The 13,310-nt window shown below is 36.9% G+C and overlaps 1 protein-coding gene across 1 annotated transcript; it reads left to right on the forward strand.

Annotated features, from left to right (window-relative positions):
- The first annotated feature begins 237 nt into the window (after positions 1–237).
- Positions 238–11,364, forward strand: MMP10 (matrix metallopeptidase 10). The gene is made up of 10 exons (XM_003253053.2): positions 238–379; positions 1,121–1,362; positions 1,505–1,653; positions 2,117–2,242; positions 4,095–4,259; positions 4,446–4,590; positions 5,573–5,706; positions 8,866–9,025; positions 9,748–9,851; positions 10,973–11,364. Exons 1-10 carry the CDS (start codon positions 275–277, stop codon positions 11,071–11,073), a joined length of 1,431 nt encoding a protein of 476 aa, XP_003253101.2. The 5' UTR covers positions 238–274; the 3' UTR covers positions 11,074–11,364.
- The last annotated feature ends 1,946 nt before the right edge of the window (positions 11,365–13,310 follow it).

Below are 13,310 nucleotides of genomic sequence, written 5' to 3' on the forward strand. Positions count from 1 at the left end.
AGAGACGTGAATTATCTAGCCAATTCTTTTTCGTCTTTACAAACACAGAAATCATTTCCTGGGGATTAATCATTCTTTCAAGTTTAGAAAGTTGAAGGAAAATACTGATGTAGGCTGTTTCACCATTACGTTGAATGTTTGTGAACATCCAGGCTTAAAACACACATGCACAAATCATACTGTTGGTGATCTCAGCATTGTTTCTGTATAAAAGAAAGGCCACGAAGGGGTAGAGCTAGAAGCCCAGTAGACAAAGAAGGTAAGGGCAGTGAGAATGATGCATCTTGCATTCCTTGTGCTGTTGTGTCTGCCAGTCTGCTCTGCCTATCCTCTGAGTGGGGCAGCAAAAGAGGAGGACTCCAACAGGGATCTTGCCCAGGTAATTAATGGTGGCATCTGTTGCAGCTACTGGCCAGCTCAAGTGTATCTACTTGGTCTTCCAACACAAAGCAGAATGATAAGACTAGAGATCACTTTGTTAGAAAACTGTAGCATCAGAGAATAATTAACAGGCTGGAGGTGGAAATTATGTTTATGTTAACAGAGAAGAAAAGAAAGGTTCAGAAAGGAAATATAACTGCTCAAGGTTACAATAAAATAGTAGCAGTATATTTGTGGCTAAGTGAAAAGAACATATGGAGAATATATGAAACTCCTCTGGCTTTAGAATTTCTTTAGTTAAAATTATTGGGGAGGGGAGCATGCTAAGTTTGATCTTTAAATCAGATTAGGTAATAGTTTTTATATTTTTACTTGTCATATTTGGACAAAAGAGTTTACCACACTTCAGTCTTAAGCCAGGTCTATAATAACAATGTAAGTAGAAAATGTTTGTATTCTAACTTTTCACAAAACTATGTTAAAAGAAGATTTCTTTAAAAACTAACAAAAATAATGCTAGACCTGAATTTTCAATCCCAAATTCCTTACTTGACTAGCAAACTAACACTGCAATAAAATTTAAAAATTTGTATGAAATGGGGAGTCTTAATGAAAAATCAAATTAAATGTGATATCCTCTTTTGTTTTAAGAAACTAGAGGAAAATTAAGATGGATTATAAAAGTTGGATAAACGATGGAAAATAATAAAAATGACCTAAAAATTATATTTTCCATTAGCAATACCTAGAAAAGTACTACAACCTTGAAAAAGATGTGAAACAGATTAGAAGAAAGGACAGTAATCTCATTGTTAAAAAAATCCGAGAAATGCAGAAGCTCCTTGGGTTAGAGGTGACAGGGAAGCTGGACTCTGACACTCTGGAGGTGATGCGCAAGCCCAGGTGTGGAGTTCCTGACGTTGGTCACTTCAGCACCTTTCCTGGCATCCCCAAATGGAGGAAAACCCACCTTACATACAGGTAATGGTTCAGAGTAGTTTTCACATAATATTGAAACTTTATAAGTTACTCGTCATATTTGGATAAGTAACATAAAGTTTTCTTTAACAATTTTTCATAATGGCAGGAGAAAATAATATCCTCTTCAATTTTTCTCCTCCAGGATTGTGAATTATACACCAGATTTGCCAAGAGATGCTGTTGATTCTGCCATTGAGAAAGCTCTGAAAGTCTGGGAAGAGGTGACTCCACTTACATTCTCCAGGCTGTATGAAGGAGAGGCTGATATAATGATCTCTTTTGCAGTTAAAGGTAATCAAATAAAACATCCATTTATCTGGTGTATTAGTCTGTTGACACTGCTATAGCAAGATACCTTAGACTGGATAACTTATAAACAACAGAAATTTATTGCTCACAGTTCTGGAGGCTGGGAAGTCCAAGATTAAGGTGCCAGCAGATTTAGTGTCTGATGAGAGCCTATTCCTCATAGATGGTACCTTCTGTGTCCTCACATGATAGAAAGGGTCAGGAGGTTCCCTCAAGCCTCTTTCATAAAAGCACTAATCTCATTCATGAGGGCAGAGCACTTATGACATAATCACTTCCTAAAGACCTATCCTCTTAATACTATATCACACTGGGCATTGAGTTTCAACATATGAATTTGCAGCAGACACCAACATTCAGACTGTAGAATCTACTGTTGTTTTATTGGAACAGGGTAAAAATAAATTCTGAACACTTATATTTCCATTAATTTGTTCCCTATCAGAACATGGAGACTTTTACTCTTTTGATGGCCCAGGACAGAGTTTGGCTCATGCCTATCCACCTGGACCTGGGTTTTATGGAGATATTCACTTTGATGATGATGAAAAATCGACAGAAGATGCATCAGGTAGGTTGTAAACCTCCCAGGAACATTTCAGGAATAATGTCTAATTCTATCCAAAAATAACTGGATTATCTAGAATGAGCAATAAATGGAATATAGTAGTAACTGAATTTTTTTATTACCTGAGTTTTAAACAGAAGTACTGTTTGTTTCAATAATTATTGAAGAATTTTATAAAATGTCTGTATTTTCACGTTTGCCCCCACCAAGTACAATATTGTAAAAACCATTCAATCTTATCTCCACAGCTCAGGATCTTGTGGGGGTTTGAGGATCAGCATAATTAATAATGTTTTTCATCCCTTTAATGATAGCTGATTAGGGTAGAATGAATTCCATTAAATCAGTTCCAATCCTAACATTTGCCCTCAGGTTTTCTTTCTTTCTTCTCATTGGCCTCCTTTTTACTTAAAAATAGAGATCAGGAGAAAAGGCCAGGAACTGAAAAAAAAATTGTTAGGTCATCTTTTTAAATAAACATGTCACGGTCTCTAGCTTAGATGGGGTTTTTTTCCCCCTAAATTGGCTTTGAAACACTTTACATCTAAACATAATGACTAAAATTAACTCTATGCTATTTAATTTTTAAAATGGCTTCTGAAGTTTAGAAACACACTGTTGAAATAATCACTATTTCTGACAGTGCCTGGGATTTTTAATGTAAATGCAAAGAACATCTTTCCTGAGTACAAGACTCAGGAGGCTGAGGCATGAGAATCACTTGAACCCAGGAGATGGAGGCTGCAGTGAGCCGAGATTGCACCACGGTACTCCAGCCTGGGCAACAGAGTGAGACTCTGTCTCACAAGACTGAAGTTTGTGTTGCATGAAATGACTGCCTTTTATTTGAACAACTGTTCTTTTCTGCACAATTCTTGGAGCCTTGGTTAAATAATATCTACTACTAAATTCAATAAAACTCTTTTTATAATATTTTTAAAAAGCTGAATCTAGCTGTGTTTGTGCTGCAGAAAACTGTTATTGGGGATGTTTCTGTTTTAAACTAAAGATTGTACACATCCAGTGGCACCTATTACTGGGAAGATTTTTGACAATCAAAAATTATTTGATTATGGCCAGGCACTGGTGGCTAATGCCTGTAATCCCAGCATTTTGGGAGGCCAAAGTGGGTGAATCACTTGAGGCCAGGAGTTCGAGACCAGCCTAGCCAACATGGTGAAACCCTATCTCAACAAAAATACAAAAATTAGCCGGGCATGGTGGCACGTGTCTGTAATCCCAGCTACTCAGGAGGCTGAGGCACAAGAATCACTTGAACCCGTACTCCAGCCTGGGCAACAGAGCGAGACGTTGTCTCAAAAAAACAAAAAAATTACTTGAGTATGATGAAGAAGAGGAAGAGAAAATCAGACTAAACCCCACAAGAAATAACCACAGTCTTCTGGCTTAAAAGTTTGAACGTAAATGTTATATGATTAATTTTAACTGAGTTTGCAACTGGCAAGTGTTCCTAAATTTGAACAATGACTTTTTATTTTTAGACAATGAAGAGTTACATTTACTGACATGCTATTAGTCTTGTCCTTTCAAAAAAAAATCTTTTGAAAATAATGCTTCTCATTTGTCAATATAGGAAAAGTGTCTTAGTTTTCCTGACCAAGGAGGGATCTAGGGAGGGATATGGTGAAAAACTGTCTTATATATTGACTTAAAGTCAACCTTGAAAAACATATTAATTTCTATAAAGTATGGAATATGCCAATCAATGAACCAATCCACAAATACTGAAAAGACATTGTGGCATCAAGGATGTCCTGTATAGCTGGCATATGTTCTGTATGTATTTACGGAATAAAGAGCTGGTGGATTCTGAACATTTATGATTTTCATACAGGCACCAATTTATTCCTCGTTGCTGCTCATGAATTTGGCCACTCCCTGGGGCTCTTTCACTCGGCCAACACTGAAGCTTTGATGTACCCACTCTACCACTCATTCACAGAGCTCGCCCGGTTCCGCCTTTCGCAAGATGATGTGAATGGCATTCAGTCTCTCTATGGTGAGTGACGCTGGAAAAATTAGGCATTGCAGCTCTACAATGACAGTCCTCAAGAAAGCTTTCCAGCGCTACATAAAGTATTTCTGATTTAGCTTGAAGCACTTTGAGAATGTTTGAAAGGCACACAAATTGACAGATGCATCACATATTTTTTAATGTTTGCATCCCCAAATCTGTTTCCTTTAGGACCTCTGCCTTCCTCTCCTGAGGAATCCCTGGTGCCCACAAAATCCATTCCTTCAGGATCTGGGATGCCAGCCAAGTGTGATCCTGCTTTGTCCTTCGATGCCATCAGCACTCTGAGGGGAGAATATCTGTTCTTTAAAGACAGGTCAGACCAGAATATTATATTTTTCTATCTATTCTTTCGATGTACAGTGCTTAGAAAGAAAAACAGAAACTTGACAGAGCTTTTTTTTTAACTTTTATTTTAGGTTCAGGGGTACATGTGTATGTTTGTTATATAGATAAACTCGTGTCACAGGAGTTTGTTGTACAGATAATTTTGTCACCCCAGTACTAATCCTAGTACCCAGTAGTTACTTTTTCTTCTTGACAGAGATTTTTTTAAATACAAAATTCCCTGTACATTTTAAAATCATTCAGATCTAGTTCTTGTTGAATTTTTAACATCTTTTTAGAATTGTCCAGGTCATTTTTTACAGACTTATAAGGGATGGTTCTTGGTCCCTAGACTGTAAGTTTGGTTAAGGCAGGGAGTTATATCTGTTTTGTTCATTTTTTAAAAATATCATAAATCATGGAACTTCTTCAAAAAGCACTGGTGGATCCTTAGAAGCAGGGTAGTATCTTTCCATTTGCTAACAAATGCTACTATTTAAATTAATTACTTTTGGAAAAAAGTGATATATTTTGTGGCACAATATTTAAACACTACCAAAAGATACAGAGCTAAAAAATCTCTCTCCAGTCTTTGGCCTACAGTCCTCCAGCTCCCTTCATATGTGCGACCACTGCTACCAATTTCCTTTGACTCTTTATAAAAATGTTATATTCATATATACAAGCATCAATATACACATAATATTTTTTAAAATATTAGGACATAATATGTGCACTGTTTATGGACTTTTAGAATGGAACCAAGCTAAATAATTTTACTGGAACCAGTCACAAGTCCATCGATTTCATTACCATCGATTTCATTACCCTGGAATCACATGCAGGAGGATGGTTTAATACAGACTTCTATGAATGGGTGAATTAGCATGGATTTTAAAAAAAAAGAATATGTTTTTTTTTTCACATATCTAAAGGAGAAAGACAATTGCAAGTGATTTTATGTATTACAGATATTTTTGGAGAAGATCCCACTGGAAACCTGAACCTGAATTTCATTTGATTTCTGCATTTTGGCCCTCTCTCCCATCATATTTGGATGCTGCATATGAAGTTAATAGCAGGGACACCGTTTTTATTTTTAAAGGTGAGTACTATATAAGAATTTTCAACTTGTTGGAATAAATCCTATTGCAAAAATTTTATCGACATGAGTTTTCTCCATTATATTAAAGTTTAGATTACTGAAAGACCTTGTGCTAACACTTAAATAAAATTTGTACAAAGAACATTATAAACTTTATTTTAGAGACCTCTTAAGAAAATAGATGGTATTCCATATTCATGGATTAAAAATGCAAGATCGTAAAAATGTCAATTTATCTATAGATACAGGACATTTTCATTTCAAATGCCAAAAGGTTTTTCATGGAACTTGACAGATTGGTTTTACAATTTATACGGCAGAGGAAAGGCCAAGGATAGCCAGGATGCTCCTGGTGAACCCATCTTATTAGATGAGGAGAAAAGCCATGTGTTATAAAACTTTAATCAGTAAGATGTAGTATCAGTGCAGGGAGAGATAAATTAACTAATGGAGATATTCAGGTATGGCGGCTTCTTTATCAAACTTTTAAACTACTGTTTCAATTTGTTTTATTGGTAATATGCTATCTGAGTTTCTATTACTTCTTGAGTCAGTTTTGTTAACATGTTTTTCTAAAAATTTGCCAATTTTGTCTGTTTTCAAATCCATCAGTAAAAAGTTTTTGGAAAATTATTTGGTTGTAATTTGAATTATTGCTGAAGTTTTGTTCTCTTTTTCATTCCTAATACTGAATCCTTTTGCCTTTCTCTTTTTTCTTCAACTCTCATAACATATGTAATAATTTTACTGATCTTTTCAAAGGACTGACTTTTGGCTTTACTCTCTATATTATATTTTTGTTTCTCATTTAATTAGTTTCTGTTCATATCTTTATTGTTGCCTTAATTTTTGTTTACTTTGAATTGATCCTGTTATTATTGTTATAGCTTAAGTTTGATACTTACCTTATTAACTTGTAACTTTTTTCTTTTCTAAGACAAGCATTTATACCTATAAATAACCATTTCTTCTGTTTCATCCAGCAAATTTTGATATGCAGTATTTTCATTTTGTTCAATTTTAGTTCTTTAATTTCTCATTTTTATTTTTTCCCTAGACTCATAGGTAATAATGGAATATTTTTAAATGTCAAGCTTTATGGAGATTTTAAAAATGTTTATTTCTGGCAATCTCACTTTTGTGAATATCAAATAAATGTGAAATTGCAATAGAAATTGTAAAGGATTACATAAGTCTAACGTATTGTTATCCAGTAATGTATCTCACATTTACATATCACTTGCACTGTGTCAGACACCATGCTCATTAGTGGAGGTCAGGACTGAAAAGCGCTCATATTCTAGAAGGGGCAGCAGAGATGAAGCCTTTGGCAGCCTACATATGCCAAGTGCTGGGACTGAGAGAAGGAAGGGTGCCATGGGAGCACCTGACTCATACCCGGGGCTCAGCAAAGATCCCTTAGAGGAGGTGATGTTAGGATGGGTCTCAAAGTTCTCTTTGGCTGTGCAGAGATGGGCTGGGTGCACAGAAAGTAGAAAGGTCCTTAAGAAAGAAGAGGCAACCTACAGAATGGGAGAAAATTTTTGCAACCTACTCATCTGACAAAGGGCTAATATCGAGAATCTATAATGAACTCAAACAAATTTACAAGAAAAAAACAAACAACCCCATCAAAAAGTGGGCAGAGGACATGAACAGACACTTCTCAAAAGAAGACATTTATGCAGCCAGAAAACACATGAAGAAATGCTCATCATCACTGGCCATCAGAGAAATGCAAATCAAAACCACAGTGAGATACCATCTCACACCAGTTAGAATGGCCATCATTAAAAAATCAGGAAACAACAGGTGCTGGTGAGGATGTGGAGAAATAGGAACACTTTTACACTGTTGGTGGGACTGTAAACTAGTTCAACCATTGTGGAAGTCAGTGTGGCGATTCCTCAGGGATCTCGAAATAGAAATACCATTTGACCCAGCCATCCCATTACTGGGTATATACCCAAAGGACTATAAATCATGCTGCTATAAAGACACATGCACACGTATGTTTATTGCGGCACTATTCACAATAGCAAAGAGTTGGAACCAACCCAAATGTCCAACAACGATAGACTGGATTAAGAAAATGTGGCACATATACACCATGGAATACTATGCAGCCATAAAAAATGATGAGTTCGTGTCCTTTGTAGGGACATGGATGAAACTGGAAAACATCATTCTCAGTAAACTATCGCAAGGACAAAAAACCAAACACCGCATGTTCTCACTCATAGGTGGGAATTGAACAATGAGAACTCATGGACACAGGAAGGGGAACATCACACTCCGGGGACTGTTGTGGGGTGGGGGGAGGGGGGAGGGACAGCATTAGGAGATACACCTAATGCTAAATGACGAGTTAATGGGTGCAGGAAATCAACATGGCACATGGATACATATGTAACAAACCTGCACATTGTGCACATGTACCCTAAAACCCTAAAGTATAATAAAAAAAATAAAAAAAAAAATAAAAAAAAAAAAAGAAAGAAGAAATTGGTTTTACCAAGTAAGAGCATATCTGGAACTGCTCAGACAGATACAAGTCATTCAGTTCAGTCGAAGCAAGAGAGATAAACAACAGATGGACATTTTAGATTAGTGAATCTGGCAGTAAGTGTAAAGAAGGAATTCAGGCTTGGGGTCCGGGAGAGTGATGTAACAAAGTAAATGCAGAGAGATTGATGGGATTTTGTTGTCCTAACTCACTAGAATTTGAATGAATTCCGATAGTGTTCAGAAGAAGCACAGATTGGAATTGGTGACTGTGAAATATATCAAAGGAAGTGTCCAATAAGCAACTGATCTATTGGTATGAAACTTAAGAGAGAGAGGTCTAGGTGAGAAATTCAGGTTAAAAAGTTACCAACAATTATAAGAAATAACTAAAACTGATCTATAAATAAACTGTAACGTATAGATACAAATATATAAGACACAGAAAGGGCAGTGAATCAGAGTTATCTGCTCATTTATTCATTTATTCATTCACTCACTCATTCGGGGAGTATTTATTAAGGACTGGCTGTGAACTGGGCATTATTAGGTTGGAATTAAAACCAAGACTTCCTCTTTACCACAACAATGAACTATAATTATTTTTAAAATCAATGGCTTCATGTAAAATGTCTTGGATTTATTGTTCGATAGGAAGTGAGTTCTGGGCCATCAGAGGAAATGAGGTACAAGCGGGTTATCCAAGAGGCATCCATACCCTGGGTTTTCCTCCAACCATAAGGAAAATTGATGCAGCTGTTTCTGACAAGGAAAAGAAGAAAACATACTTCTTTGTAGAGGACAAATACTGGAGGTGAGACTCAAGAGAAATGACTTCCTATGAAGCCTGATTAAGAAAATTATTTTCTTTCTTTAAGGATATTTCCCTACCCTACACCCACCCTCTAACTTTCTCTAACTTCAAAATTTATGATTATGAGGAAGACAGCTTATTGTTCTACCTTCTGGATACAAAGGGCTCTCAGAACAGTGATCACTGGGCCATATACTTAGACACCAAAAGACATCAAGAGAGTCCAGCTGAGGTCCAAAGGCATTCACTTCTTATTCCATTTCCAGTCACCACATGGCTGCCATAGGAAGCCCAGGTGTGGCAGGCTTTGGAGACAAGATCTACAGGGTCCCAGTGTGACTGAGAACCAGAGGTTTATTTTTAGCTAAGTGATTTAATTCATTTTGCATATTATGTCTACACAGTCTTTATGTATTTATAGTAGACACATAGAAATTTGGTTTCTGTGTGCCAGGCTTAGAAAACTTACCTCAGACATATGTATGGAACCTCTGTAAAATGGCATAATGTTCTTGTTTCTGGGAAAATATTGTTTTATGTATTAAACTTGTAAGCCCAGGAAAGTAACCTATTCCTGTAGCTCTAAAAATGTTTAACACTTTTTTACACAATTTAAAAAGTTTGTCTAGAATTCCACACTGGAAAATTAACATCACATTATACTATTGTGTGTAATGGGACTACTGCACATCATTGAACTGTATTTCTTTCATTTGGTTTAGATTTGATGAAAATAGCCAGTCCATGGAGCAAGGGTTCCCTAGACTAACAGCTGATGACTTTCCAGGAGTTGAGCCTAAGGTTGATGCTGTATTACAGGCATTTGGTAAGAAGACCCTTGTTTCACTGTGAATGCAGGAATCTCCAGGCATTTTATGATTTCAAAATAAAGTGCAGAATCAAAACAGTTTTTAAATCATTCAGTCTGACACCTTTTTTACTTCAAATTCCTGAAATCCTAACTTTCCAATTTATGCAAAGTGGGTTTAAATTTGTGTGTGTGTGTGTTTGTGTATGTGTGTGTGTGTTTTCCTGGATAACTTCCAAGTCTCTGTTTCATACCTGCACATAAAATCAAAGAATACTTCCTCACACAGAAGCCATTATCTTTCAGGCCACTATGTTGGTATAAAAATACAATCTGTGTGAGCCAGGCTTACTAATGGCTGGTTGTCATTCTATTCTATCCCATCCTGTTGTCCCTTTTCTCCTACCCCACCCCAGGGGAGCCTTGTCTGGGCTTCTGTTGCAGTCTGTGATTGCCTGTATTAGTCATTTGTAAATAAAATAGTAGTCCTCCCATATGCTCGAAATAGGTCAAATGTGATTCCTGGTAATGGGTAAATAGGAAAACAAAACTTGTTCTTGATTACTCTGAAGGAATTCTGGAGGGAGCTGCCAGTGCTTGACAATCCAATGCTCATGAGGCTGATGATCTTGTTACTAAAATGACTTAACCATGATGGATGCAAAGCAGGAAATGGACCTCTGGCTCATTTATCATTTGTCTGATTCTCTTGGGTCTAGTTGTCTCCCAAGCTGTAATTTAGGACCTAGCAGAAGAGGAGAGGTTGGAAAGAAAGGAAAACAAGGTTTTAAAATATTATAGAATTTTATCTATTTAGAACCAGTATGACATAATATTTTAGAGCACTTCCTTTGGAGTCAGATGAGATGGAGTCCTCCCTCCATCCTTCCTTACAGATGCTACCTTGTTAAAATTACAAAACCGTCCTAATTTTTAGTTTTATTCTCATTAATAACACATCACAGTTTTTTGTAAGGGTAATTGAGATAAAGCATGTAAAGCACTTAGCTCAGTGCCTGGCATAGAGTAATCACTTAATAAATGCCCTCCATTATTAACTTGTACTTAATCTAAGTTATATGTGTTGCAAAACGACATATTTGAAGATGTCTCATCATTTTCCTTATCTATATTTACAGGATTTTTCTATTTCTTCAGTGGATCATCACAGTTTGAGTTTGACCCCAATGCCAGGATGGTGACCCACATATTAAAGAGTAACAGCTGGTTACATTGCTAGGCGAGATAGGGGGAAGACAGATATGGGTGTTTTTAATAAATCTAATAATTATTCATCTAATGTATTATGAGCCAAAATGATTAATTTTTCCTGCATGTTCTGTGGCTGAAGAAGATGAGCCTTGCAGATATCTGCATGTGTCATGAAGAATGTTTCTGGAATGCTTCACTTGCTTTTGAATTGCACTGAATAGAATTAAGAAATACTCATGTGCAATAGGTGAGAGAATGTATTTTCATAGATGTTTTATTACTTCCTCAATAAAAAGTTTTATTTTGGGCCTGTTCCTTACTTTCTAGAACAATTCATCTTCAACACCCTGATCATACTGGGGACTGATTATTCGACAGATAGTCTGCCAGTAGGTGTGGTAGGATCACACACTCTATAACGAGTCATGTGGCTGTCACATACCCTCTCCTATTCTCTGCACCAACAGGATCTTTCTTTTCATCTCACAGATATTGTAAGTGTTCCTTATACACCTAACAAAGAAAGAGGTAAATCAACAGTTGTCTTGTATCTAGGCAGGATCAAAGCAAAATGGAGAAATGGAACTCCAGAATGTTAGAGCCTGGGAACCTGCATATTATTTAATAGACTTTCAATTTTACAGGTGGGGAAATAAAACTAGTTTGGAATCCACTCACCTCTTGTTTTAACCCAAATCTTTCTTCAGTGGGATTCCTTTCCTGCTCTAGAGACTAAATTTCTCATCTCTTCCTCACCCTCACCCTCACCCTCCTGTTAGAATACTCTCTTGCTACCATTTTGTACAAGGAAGCCCCTGGGTGATAAGAGTGCATGTGCACATGCCAATTTTGTGACAGATTTACCATCACGAAGTTACATGCTTACACCATACCGACAACACTATAGAAACTTGTTCCTTCTTTTATTGACTAATTTAAATGCCAGACATTGTCATAGTTGCAAAGTATGAAACAGTGACGAAAATACATTTAACTCAATTTCATTGAGTTTTGTCTGGTGAGAGAAAGAAATCAAACGAAAGAACACAAATTAATGTATAACTGCAAATTATAAAGCTGTTATTAGAGAAACGACAAAGCTGTAAAGAAGAATACTGTTGGAGGAAGGGTTATCTGTTAAAGTTTGCTTACTAGAGAAAGTCTCTCTGGGAAAATAATGTTAAAAACAAAGAATCTAAATCCAAATGTCCAGGTGGGTGAATAGGTAGGAGGATTTAGACTACTCTAAGGAAAGAAAATGCAAATTAGTGTTGAGGCCCAGTGGGTTAAAAAAAATAAAAGTCCCTGGCATGTTCAAGGAACTGAAAGATGAGTGCCTTATTGGCATGCTGGAGAATAGGGATGGAATAAGATATTAGACAGGTAGACACAATCAAATCATCCAATGTCTTTACAGTATACCAAAGAGTTGTATTTCACTTTCAGTGCATTGTAGATTCATCGAGTGAGTCTTAAACAGATAAGTTATGCCAGCCATTATATTTTTGAATGATTACTTTAGCTGGAGAGAGTTGGAAGGAAGTGATGACAAAAGTCGGAACAGGTTAAAAATGACAGGGAAGGGTGGTAGGGACGGGGGACCTCTGGGTAGATTGAGAGACATGACTGGGTTTTTTTTATTTTTTTATTTTTTTTTTATTTTTGGCCCTGTCACCCAGGCTGGAGTGCAGTGGTGCAACCACAGCTCACTGCAGCCTTGACCTCCTGGGCTTAGGAAATCCTCCCACCTCAGCCTCCTGGGTAGCTGGGACTGCAGGTGTGCACCATCACTCCCGACTAATTTTTGTATTTTTGGTAGAGACAGGCTTTTGCCATGTTGCCCAAGCTGGTTGGGAACTCCAGGGCTCAAGCAATCCACCTACCCCAACCTCCCAATGTGCTGGGACTACAGGTTGGGCCACCATACCCAGCCCTGATATATATTTCAACATCATTCAGATTTCATGATAAACTAGATAGAGTTCTGAGAAAAAGGAAGGTATTAAGAATAATTCCTAGATTACTGTCTTGAACAAATTCTTGGATCACAGTAGCAGAGTCAGGGGAAGGCTGAAAGAGAAGCAGTTTTGTGGGAGAAAGTTAAGATTCAGTAGGAATCACCTCACCTTTTAAATATAGAAATTCTTGTAAGTTAACCGACTAAAGGCATTAGTAGGCCATTAGATGGAGGAATCTGGAGCTCAAAACAAAGTAGATAAAACTGTGAGTGTTTGGTGGCATCAGTCAAGCCATGGGAATAGATAA

The sequence above is a fragment of the Nomascus leucogenys genome, chromosome 15 (genome assembly GCF_006542625.1).
Source record: "Nomascus leucogenys isolate Asia chromosome 15, Asia_NLE_v1, whole genome shotgun sequence".
In the NCBI taxonomy this organism is placed as follows: domain Eukaryota; kingdom Metazoa; phylum Chordata; class Mammalia; order Primates; family Hylobatidae; genus Nomascus; species Nomascus leucogenys.